This window comes from Capsicum annuum, chromosome 11 (genome assembly GCF_002878395.1).
Source record: "Capsicum annuum cultivar UCD-10X-F1 chromosome 11, UCD10Xv1.1, whole genome shotgun sequence".
Taxonomy (NCBI): domain Eukaryota; kingdom Viridiplantae; phylum Streptophyta; class Magnoliopsida; order Solanales; family Solanaceae; genus Capsicum; species Capsicum annuum.
Genome location: NC_061121.1, coordinates 223,434,010 through 223,446,326, shown reverse-complemented (window position 1 = coordinate 223,446,326; position 12,317 = coordinate 223,434,010). Strand labels below are relative to the sequence as shown.

The 12,317-nt window shown below is 34.8% G+C and overlaps 1 protein-coding gene across 1 annotated transcript; it reads right to left on the bottom strand.

Annotated features, from left to right (window-relative positions):
- Window positions 1–4,723: 4,723 nt before the first annotated feature.
- On the bottom strand, window positions 4,724–12,260 carry LOC107848279 (bi-functional coumaroyl CoA and feruloyl CoA ortho-hydroxylase F6H2-2-1). The gene is made up of 2 exons (XM_016693005.2): window positions 11,588–12,260; window positions 4,724–5,362 (listed from the first exon to the last, which is right to left on the bottom strand). Exons 1-2 carry the CDS (start codon window positions 12,085–12,087, stop codon window positions 4,789–4,791), a joined length of 1,074 nt encoding a protein of 357 aa, XP_016548491.2. The 5' UTR covers window positions 12,088–12,260; the 3' UTR covers window positions 4,724–4,788.
- Between the last annotated feature and the right edge of the window lie 57 nt (window positions 12,261–12,317).

The following is a 12,317-nucleotide window of genomic DNA, read 5'->3' as shown; positions in this document are numbered from 1 at the left end:
AGATTTTAAATGTGTTATTAATTTTGATTCAATACTAGATATTAATGTAATTAAGTAGGCTAATTTTTGTGGGTTTTCTTTTGTTTTATTTAGACTTATATATTCTGAATAATTACTAATTAAAGATTCTTTAATTTTTCTAAAAACTTCTCTATTTTTAAATGGTCTTCGCATAATTAATTTAATAAATTATAGGTAAATTCGAATAACTCTAACTCTAATTCTAATTGTAATTCTAACTCTAACATATATGTTACTTCCGTATTTTTTAAATTACTGGGCTCTGATACCATTTGTAGGTGAATTTTTTAATTAGGTGCATTTGATATCATTTTCACCTTGATATTTCTTTTCACAATTCTTGGCTTTTCCGGTGCTCAAAATTGAATATTAAATAGTGTGTAGATATGAAAGTTATATTTTGTATTTTGTAGTTTATGTATCTAAAGGAATTAGTTATGTTGTTTGATTTTTCTACTTTCATCACAAGTTCTTATTCATTTAAAAATGATCTACAGGTTTATTTGCATCCAATTCCGCGATGCTCTTAGGCATAAGATGTCGAAGTCGTTGGCAAATGTTGTTGATCCTCTTGAAGTTATTAATTGAATTACACTAGGCGGTCTTCATAAGAAATTAGAGGAAGGTAACCTAGAGGACAAAGAACGTGAGAGGCCAAAAAAGGGACTGACAAAGAACTTCTCTAATGGTATTGATGGCATTGATGAATGTGGTGCAACTGCTCTTCGATTTACTCTCGTCTTATACACTGCTAAGGTTTGCCACATTCGTGTAATAAGATTTAATAAGCTGTTTCTTTTGACTTTCTTTGGATGTTGTCAACTTTCTTTGTTTGTCCTCCCAGTAAGATAAGATCAATCTTGATACCAAGAGAGTGGTTGGTTGTCGTGTTGGTTGTCGTCAATGGTGTAACAAACTGGGGGATTGCTTAGGTTTGCCATGAGTAAACTGGTTGATGATTACACTCCAACAAAAATAATTCCTTGTGAAATGCCTTTTAGCTGATAGTGGATTCTCTCAGCACTTAAAAATACCTATAGTGAGAACTGTCTCATCCCTGGGATCTTATGTTTTATCCAATGCAGCAACGGAGGTACAATTTTGGTGGAAATTTCAGTTATGTGATCTGCTTATATAAGTAATCAAATTTGTATCTGCGACAAGATTTGCTTAAGGCACCTCATGGATTTATTTTGATAGCGGGTTGAGATTACTCCATCCATTTATGTCATTTGTCACTGAAGAATTATGGTTTTGTTAGCTGTGATTATATAAAGAAAGATCTATAGTATAAGTGATTATTCTTCAGCTGTAGAGGTATGATCAGAGCACAAATTTTGAGGTCTAGAACTACCAAAACTCTACCTCTGTTGGTGTCTTTAAGTAATTTTTCATTGATTGATACTCTTCTAATTTCACTCTGTTTACGGTGTCGTTTCTTTTTCATCTTTTCCTGTTTATTTTTGTAGTTGGTTTTGGTAATAATGTAGTGTCTTAATGGTTACTCTGAACTCATGGAAAGGATATTTCTAAAAGAAAAATTTAGAATCATGCTTGTACGTTGTTAAACTTCTCATCAACTACCAATTATTGTATGTTCATGTGGTGCTCTGAGGGTTTGCACTCTTTTTCTAAAAATAGTTATAGCCAATCTTTTTTTTTTTTTTTTTTTCAAAAAGTTTAATGATAATAGCATCTTCCCATAATTTGTATACTTTTTTTTCAGTTGACAGTGGATCGAAGAAAGGTGCATCATTATAATTTTCACTTCTTCTAATTTTCGGTTTGTGAAGTTTTATTGTTTGTATAAAAATTGGTCTTAATTATTGGTTGTTATGCGAAAAAATTAATATCTTGCAACATCACTTGAATGGCTATTGCAAAGCTTGTCTGCTTGACATTTGCGTGACATTTGTTGAAGTCTCTCTGGGATCATAATGGGTGAGGATCATTTCCTGTGTGTAGTGTAATCAAAACTATTTGTAATCTCCATAAAGTAATTGTAAGGCGATGGAATACGAATGAATTTTTCTAGCAGTGATAGCTATTGTTGTAGGGTTCATGGATTCATCTAATCTATATAAATAAAGAACATCGAATTGAGGAGATTTTTTCGACCAAACTATTGTCGAAAAAGTTTCTTACATTTTCTAATCTAGGGACAAATCGAAATGGATGAGAGGCAGATGCACTGTAAAATATTATGTGAGATACGATTTATTATGGTCTTATAAGCCGAATTATTAATATTATTCAAATAATCTTGAATTTCATTCGTTGCCGTATAGTTATTTATAAAAGCATTGTTTTAATAATGTTCATATTTTTTTTATTAAATGATGTATAATATGACTTGGTATACACGTGCAACACATGTGCCGAAAAACTAGTATATATATATATATATATATGTATAAAATCACTTAAAAATAAGTTAATCTAAGCACTCTTATTTTTTTACTATATGATATGCCTAAGACCATGAGATTAAAGAACATTTTTACCTTATTAAATATTGTGTCAAGTTAAAATCAGACAAACAAATTGAAATGAAGTGTATTAAAAATTTTGGCATTTCAAAAATGTTACACTGTTCTGTTATCCACCCCCCTTCCCTAGTATTGAAGTGGGAACTAGAGATGGGGATGGGGAAGGGTTCGTAGTGTTATTTGGTGCATTCTAAGGATTGTGACGAAGTGGATGGAATTTCTCTATTCTTAATAAGAAGTTTCGAGTTCGAACTCTAGAATTGAAAAGAATTATGATATGAAGCCCTCCCCTTTAAATGGTCTTATGAAGTGCAAATCTAAATTAGTCCGAGGCCCCAAAATAGATATGGAAAAAGAAAATAGTTTTGAGTGTACAACCACGGTAACAAAGTACACTAAGCTGACCCATCTAATATGTAATTTGATTCCACTTTCCATCAGAGCCGAACTCAGGATTTGAAGATAGGGGGTGCACTATTATCTTTAACATAGTAATGTCTATCAACTCCATAATTTGGCATACAACTTTTTTAAACTTAAAAATTAAAAAAAAAAATTATGATCAAAGTATAAACTTCAAACTAATCAAATGAAATTAATTTAGTATTAATATAACAAAAGTAGACTATTCTTTTATACTACACGTCGACGCGTTTTCATATTCTGAAAACGGTCAATGATTGCATCATTGCTTATATTTACAAATACATCATTCTCAATATAACAAACTTAACAATCAATTTTTAAATGCATAACCAATACTGTTACGCAACTCATTCTTGATATGCTTCATGGATTAAAAAGCTCTCTCTACAGTTGCAGCAGCGAGAATTGAAAAAGTTGTTCGCTGAGTGTGCGTGTTCTAATGTATATTTTGTAGCCGTTTGGCCATGAATTATTTTCTTTTTTTTTTCCGGAAAATTATTTCATTGAAAAAAGTGAAAACAAGATGGGTTTGGCTATGAAAATTCCAAAATTATATTAGGCGATGAGATTCATAAGACCCATTCACCTTAAACTAGAAGCCTGAGGTATGAGTGAAGAAGTAGCTAAAAGACGTGAATTTCTAATGAACGACATTCTTGTCAAATTGTCATCATAAATATGTAATTTTTCATGGAACGTCCTTCAAATGATTTTCAACAAGTCAATTTTCAATAGAGCGTACGCATAAAGAAGTTTTTGTCAAGATTTAGATTAAATTAAAGCTTAAACGTCTTGTGTGTATACAAGTCTTATTTGTGAAGGTTAAGAAGTTGTTTCAGAAAGCCCGTCGACTCTAGTAAAGAATATTAAAAATAGAGTATATAAAACATGGAAGTGAAGAAGCCATGTTGAAGACATTAAAGAAGAGAATACTAGTTGATGATCATAGTGTCACTTAAGTTGGTTACTCACTTTGTATTTGATAACTGTTTTAGGAGCGAAAGCAAATTTGTTTCAAACTCGAGACCAAATTGAAATCAACTTTATTTCAAACTCAAGACATTTGGTTGATGATGGGAAATAGGTACTACCCGTCATGATCTTTGACGGTGATGGTAACATTTAACTGGACGGTTTTCCTTATTTCATATTCGATATATCTAATTTGAAGTCGACAAATTTGAAATTTGATTTAACAATTGAGATATTTACTATCCCCATGATCTTTGGTGGTGCCAATGTCATTTAAGTTGGATCTTTTTCCTCATTTATATCCAGGTCTTTGGCATCAAAAGTAACTATTTCACATTCAAACTTCTGATTAATGATTGAGATACTTATATTTACCGCGATTTCTTATGGTGATAATGTAATTTAAATAGCGTTTGAACATGAGTTTATTGAAGCTTTAAAAGTAGATAGATTTGAGACTGGAGCTGAAAAATATATTTAGAGGTTGAGGCTTTAAAAGAAGATAGATTTGAGACTGGAGCTGAAAAATATATTTAGAAGTTGAGGTTATATTCGGAAAAAAAACCATAATTGACCATTTGGTGAGGAAAAAACTTTTTAAAACTCCTAAAACCTATTTTTCAAATTCCAGATTTCTAGCTTAAAATTATCATAGTGTCTCACACCAACAATCAAAAAAATAAACATACAATATCACACAAAAAAGAAAATAGAGCTCGGTAAAGTTATTGGAGACAAAAAGCAGGATAAAGGGTAAAATAAGATTGTTGTGAACAATAAGGATCAGATACAGAAAACATAAGATGACAACACAATCACACTAAATCAATGATTATATAACACAATACTTCTCATGACAGGAAATTTGTAAATTAAAGCATCAAATTTTAGCAAAATCTAGTGATGCTTTACCAGAAGGCCTCTTACTAATGAAATAATCCCAATAATCAGAAAACAAAACTTGTTTGTACACTGGCTTCTCTCCATCTTTCAACAATTGTGGGAATGGACCAATGACACTATCAAGACTAGGATTCACAAAGAGCGGTATGGATATTCGAGCCCTGCTCGAATCAACCGCCACACAGTGCTCGATACTTCTGTATCGGTCATTGCTCATGATCTGCAACGAGTCGCCTAAGTTAACCGCTAAGGCACCTTTGATTGGATTTACGTGGATCCAATTATCGCCTTTAGTCCCTCGGACATAAAGGCCTCCCGTGTCATCCTGGAGTAGCAGGGTGATGCAGGACATGTCGCAGTGTCGACGACAACCAATGGTGATACTTGGATTTGGGCATGGTGGATAGTAGTTTATGTTGATAGCCATAGTTCCCATCAAGAGAGGTTCCATAGACTCATCAATTTCATTGACATTGAGACCCTTCAATAGCACCTCTAGCAACTTTTTAGCAAGTGGTATAGCCCACCTTTGAAATTCCAAGACTTGGTTCCTGTAAATCAGTGGTAAAGTTAGGCATTTTGCAGAGAAATATCAAAATTTAATGAGATAAATATCCGATATCCCTGAACTATGGCCAAAGTTGCTACGACACACTCGAACTTCATAGGTCCTATTGCCCCTAAACTCAATTTTAGCGTATTTTTGTCACCCTTTTGTACTGACGTGACACCTTTATTATATAAAATGAGGCCCACGTCATAGGTATCATGTTAGCTAAAAAGGTTGACAAAAAGTGACATGCTAGCTAAAAAGATTGACAAAAATATGCTAAAAATTTAGTTCAAGGGCTAATAGAACCCCCGTGAAGTTGGAGTGTGTCGTAGCAAATTTGGTCATAGTTCACGGAACTAGATGCTTTACTCAAATTTAATAGCAAATTCAGAAATTTCGCTAAGAGATATCAAAATTTAGTAGCAAAGTCAAGAATTTCATTAAGAGATCCCAAAATTTAATAGCAAAGTCGGGAATTTCGTTAAGAGTTTCCGAGGTTTATAAGAAACAACTTTCTACCTTGCAAAAATAAAAGTACGGTCTGCATTCATCTTATCTTTTCAGATCCTACTTGTGGGATCATACTAGGTATGTTATTATTGTTGAAAAAGGATAAATTTTCAAACTACATATGCAATATAATTTGATTCAAGTTATATACCTTATTAGTGTAAAGAATTTTTTTACTATATGGCCATTCAAATAAAATTTACAGTAAATCTTCTTAAAACTGTAAGATTTATAATCTTGAAAATAAAATAAATATACCAGCTATAACAAGTGAATATGACATAATGATGTAAACTTTCTTATGCTGATGGTTTGTATGATCAAACTTTGATTTGCAAGGTGTAATTTTTCGCTCGAAAGATGTTCAATTGACCATTCTTCACAATGTTGCTTTGCCAATTGCTAGAAACTCCAAAACAAAAGGGATTCTCTATCCGTTCTATTTTATGTGGCACAGTTTAGAGTAGGAGAGTTAAACTAATTAATTTCTTTGTGAGTTTAGACAACAAGAATTCATCAAGTTATTTGAAATAGAATTAACATACTTGGAAATTAATGCCCCATAAATTACAAACAACATATCTAGACAAGTGAGGCCTAATGAGGGTAGAGTGTACGCAAACCTTATAACTTGTCAAAAGAAAGGGAAGAAGGATTAGAAAATAGAAAGTTGAAGGAGTGAATGATATGTAGCTATATTGCTACAAAACTACAAAGAAGAAGAAGAGAAAGTTGAAATGTTTTTAAGTATTCTTCTTATTTCTTGATGGTTCAATACATAAGCTACACATATATGTAGTGTCTGTATGAGGAATACAAACCACAAAACAAGAAAAAAAATCTCACACAATATTAAGTACATATGTAGCCAACTAACCACCACTCTTTGTGGCCAACTAACCACCACTCATTGTAAATAAAAAACTTGATCACTACATAAAATATCTACTAACTAGGAGTTTCTAGATAAATCTTAATTTCCTAACACTCCTCCTTAAGATTTTTCATTGAAACTCCCTGCAACGACCTTTGAAACTCAAACTTATTGGTGGGAAGAGCCTTGATTAGAATATCGGCTTGTTGTTCTTCACTTCTGCAATGCACCAGCTCAACTTCCCCATTCTTCTCGGCATCTCGCAAAGCATGAAATCTGATGTTGATATGCTTCGTCCTTCCATGTTGCACTGGATTTTCAGCCATAGCAATGGCTGATTTATTATCCACATAGATCACTGTTGGTTCTTCTGGCAAAAGGTCCAATTCAAACAAGATTTTCCTCAACCTAATTCCTTGATTTGTAGTAGATACAACAGCCACATACTCGGCTTCAGCTGAAGATTAAGCTATGATATCTTGCTTCTTTGTGCTCCAAGAAAAAATGCCTGAACCAAATGAAAAAGAGTAACCCGATGTGCTTTTGTAATCGTCCAAACATCCACCCTAATCACTATCTGAATAGCCAATAAGAGCTCCATTCTCTACACTTCTATACCAAATGCCATAATCAGTTGTCCCTCTAATATACCTCAACACCCTTTTAGTAGCTCTAAAATGCTTGGTACTGGGACATTGCATATATCGGGACAGTGGACTAGCAGCAAACATCACATCTGGTCTGGTAGCAGTCAGATACAACAAGCTTCCAATAAGGATCCTATAAAGTTTTGAATCTGCCCGCTCTTCTCCATTATCCTTCATTAACTTTTCATTCACTACAAGTGGAGTTGCAACAGGTTTGCACTTATCAAGCTTGAACCTTTTAAAGAGATTCAGGGCATGCCTCTTTTGGGATAAGAAAATTCCTTCAGAAGATTGAGAAATTTCCATTCATGGGAAGAACTTCATCTCCCCTCGACCAGACATTTCAAAAACTTTTAGCATCGAATTTTTAATTTCTTGAACCATAAGAGAATCTTCACCTATGATCATCAAATCATCAACATAAACATATATCACAATTAACTTCCATTAGCTTGCCTTTTGAAGTATAAAGTAGGCTTATTTAGGCTTCGGTTGAAGCCTTGAGACAGCAGATGAGTATCCAGCCTATTGTACCAAGCTCTTGGAGCTTGTTTAAGGCCGTAGAGAGCCTTTTTAAGCTTATACACCTTGTCTTCTTCACCTGCAACTATAAAACCTTCAGGTTGTTCAACATAAATATCTTCTTCAAGAAATCCATTTAGAAATGCAGATTTAACGTCTAAATGATAGATTTTCCATTTGTACTGTGCTGCAAGAGCAATTAAAATCTTACTGTCTCATGCCTCGCAACAAGAGCAGACGTATCTCTAAAGTCCACTCCAGGCTGCTGGGAATAGCCTTTAACTACGAGTCTGGCTTTATGTTTGAAGATGGAGCCATCTGGATTGAACTTCGTTCTATAAACCCATTTGACACCGATGACGTTCTTTTGGTCGGGCCTATCAACCAGCTCCCAAGTATCATTTTTATTAATCATGGCAAGCTCCTCCTCCATTGCGGAAATCCAAGCTTCATGACTTGCTGCTTCTTCAAAGAAAGATGGTTCCACAAGAGCAAAATTGCATTACTCATAAACTTCAGCTAGTGACCTGGTCTTCAAAACTAGAGAATCAGTTGTCAATTTAACATCTGAAAGGTGTCCTGCTCCAATAATAGGACTAGAAGAAATATCACTTATCTGCGGATTTTAAGCTGAAACTGAATTACCCCTATCTTGGTCCTTCACAACAATATCTCGATTCCAATCATAGTGGCTAGACTCGTTGACCGCAAGATCTCTACTGATAAGCACCTTCTTCGTACGAACATTATACACTTTGTACCCTTTTGCAACTATGCTATAGCCCAACAAAATACATAGTTCTGTCTTTTTATCCAATTTGCCTCTTTTAGCATCTGGAATATGTGCATAGCAGACTGAACCAAAGACTTTAGTGTCTTGCGGACGGCTTTATACCCATCCATGCTTCAAATGGTGTCATGTCTTGGAGTGCTCTAGTTGGTAACCTGTTTAGCGAATAGACTGCGGTATTGATGGCCTCAGCCCAAAAATATTAGGCATCTTCTTTTCTGCCAGCATGCATCTCGCCATCTCTATCACTATTCTATTCTTTCTCTCAGAGACCCCCTTTTATTCTGGAGTATAGCTAACAGTGAATTGTTGTTGAATACCTAAATCTTTACAATACTTGCTGAACTGATGTGAAGTATATTCAGTTCCATTATCTGACATGATATACTTCAACCAGCAGCCACTCTCCCTTTCTACCATAGCCTTGAATTCTTTGAAAATAGAGAATGCCTGAACTTTGCTACTTAGAAAAAAGACCCATGTCATTCGAGTAAGGTCATCTATAAAGAGAATAAAATATTTATTCCTACTCAAAGAAGGCGTCCTCATTGGTCCACATATATCTGTATGAACCAACTCTAACTTTTCTTTCGCCCTCCAAAGACTTGCTTTAGGAAAGGTTCGTCTATGCAATTTACGAAATTGACATGACTCACAAAAATCTCGGCACATGTCAATTTTGGGTACATCAAGCACCATACCCTTGGAGTGCATATACACCAATGAATTAAGGTTGTAATGACCGAATCTTTTGTGCCAAAGTGAAGTATTACTCATTTCAACATTGAAAGAGAAGCTTTCAGCAGAATAGCATGAAATAGGAAAGGAATTGCCAATCTTGGTAATTTTAGCTATTTCACAACCTTTAGGATCATAAATGACATATTTTTTATCCTTAAAAGGTAAGTGAGTAATTATTGTGAAGCAACGGAGCAACACTTAACAAGTTTTGAGTCAAGCTTGGCACATAAAGAACATCATTTACAATTTTCATACCTTCATCCATAGGAAATTTTATGGACCCTCTACCTTGAGCTTGCACCAGTGCACCATTTCCAAGTTTCACTTTGGTCCTATCAGACCTGTCCAAGCTAACAAATAGATTTTCATCAATTGCCATGTGCCTTGTGCACGCACTATCAACATACCAATTGCATCGATCAATATGTGATGTGTGCGAAGCCATGAATACTTCCTCCTTTGCTTTTTCAACTTGGTGATCTTCTGCAAAATTTAGTCATTTGGAAGACTGACCACTTTGAGTTTGCTTTTGCCTGCAATACTTCTTAATGTGCTCATACTTCTTGCAGTATCTGCATTGAATAGGGGACCATTTGGACTTCTGCCAACAATTCTTCTCCAAGTGGTTTGTCTTCTTACAAATACCACAAGGTGGAAATTTTCCTTTCCTTGATGATTCACCTTGGTATCCACCAGATTTGACTTCTCCAGAGTGGTGTAAAGAGACTTTTTTATCTTTCTTTTGTTGCCTAAATTTATGCCTTACTTGAAAGGCATCTTCGACTGTCCCTTCGCTTCTCATGGTTACCCGTTGCTCTTGGATTTGCAATTCAGAGATCAGCTTAGCTAATGAAAGAGTAGTCAAGTCACAAGACTCTTCAATAGCTGAGATTTTTGATTCAAACTTGTCCGGAAGGCTGACCATGATCTTCTCTACAACCTTCTGATTGGAAAGTTTTCACCAAGTATCCTCATTTGATTCACAATATCTATTAGCTTGGAAGAGTATTCCTTCACACTATTCGAATCCTTCATCTTCAAGAGCTCAAACTCCCTCTTCAAAGCTAAGACCTTAACGGACTTAACTCTGTTGCTGCCTTCAAACTCCTCCTTTAGCTTATCCCAGGCTTCTTTGGCTGTCTCACAAGCCATAATCCTTGTAAATATCACTTCCGTTAGGCTTGAATGTATGCAAGCGAGAGCTCTTAGGGATTTAGTCACCAACTTATCATACTTTTTTATATTATTGAGAATTGGATTGTCTCTCAATGGCTGGACAACAGGTTCTCCTCTCTCAACGACATCCCACAAGTTGAGAGCCTTCAAATAGGCCTTCATTTTAATGGCCCAAATATGATACTTATAGTCAGAAAAAATCGGAGGACCCGTCGTTGGTTGATTTTCTGGTGCCATGTTTTCCGGCAAACATATCCAAGTAAAAAGAGCTTAAAAAAGATTAGCCAATCAACAAAAAAATAAATTCAGATCCCGTAAGAAATGAACTCTCATACCATGTCAAGGGAAGAAGGATTAGAAAATAGAAAGTTAAAGGAGTGAATGATATGTAGCTGAAATATTGCTACAAAACTGCAAAGAAGAAGAAGAGAAAGCTAAAATGTTTTTAAGCACTCTTCTTATTTCTTGATGGTTCAATACATAGGCTACACATATATATAGTGTGTGTATGAGGAATACAAACCACAAAACAAGAAAAAAAAATCTCACACAATATTAAGTACATATGTGGCCAACTAACCACCACTCTTTGTGGCCAACCACTTAATGTGGCCAATTAACCACCACTCATTGTAAATAAAAAACTTGATCACTACATAAAATATCTATTAACTAGGAGTTTCTAGATAAATCTTAATTTTCTAACATAACTACTTCGCGGAGATAGCAGGTTGTTTCCAAAAGACCCCGGCTCAAGTAAAAAAATTTTAAGTACAAACGAGAAGGAAATATTGAACAAAATATAGTAACTAACAAGGAAAACAGTGAAAAGATATCACAAGCAAGACTAGAATACTACGACCAGTGCAACGATAGCAACTACTAGCCTAATCCCTCTAAAAATACGACAACACTCTTGTCCTACTAAACTTCTACACGGAGCGAAAAAGCCAAAAAATTTACCTGGTTTGAGGGGGCCAAAGATTGCTATCATTCTGTGGATCACAACCATGTTTGATACTATCTCTCCACTCCAAAACTTTCTCATTTTTCTCACCAATACCACTCCAATACAACAACACAGATTCATCAGGACCGGCATTTTCCTTATAATACTTCACTTTTTCTTCAGCTGGCAATTCAAAAAACTTATGTCCTGTATCCTTCAAATCTTCAAGAACTTCAATAGGTATCCCATGATTGATAATTTGGAAAAACCCCCACTTACTTGCTGCTTCTTGAATTGATTTTTCGACCTTCAAATCATCAAAATTTGATAAATCAATTGTTGGGATTGATTCTTGATTGTCTATTTGTGACTTGTCTAGTCTTTCTTCTTTTGGTTGTATGCATTGGTTTGGGACAGTTTGAAGGTTTGTGTCTACTAGGCCTTTTAGTCCATTGGCTTTCTTGATTACGAAATCAAATATGTCGTCATTTGGTTCAAATTTTGAAGAAGTCATTGTGTGAATCTTGATGTGTGTGCAATAATGGAAGAAAGAAATTTGTGGTTTTTATGGTAGGATAGGGTGAGGTTGGGGGTTGGGGGTTGGGGGTGTGGGGTGTGGGGGTAAGTGGGGTATGGGAGAGCTTGGCGTAATTTCTCGATTAGTTAAAAGCTAAGGATAGAAAGAATATGTCAAATACTAAAATAGGAAAGAAATGAAATCTGAAATGTATGGTTGATATTAAC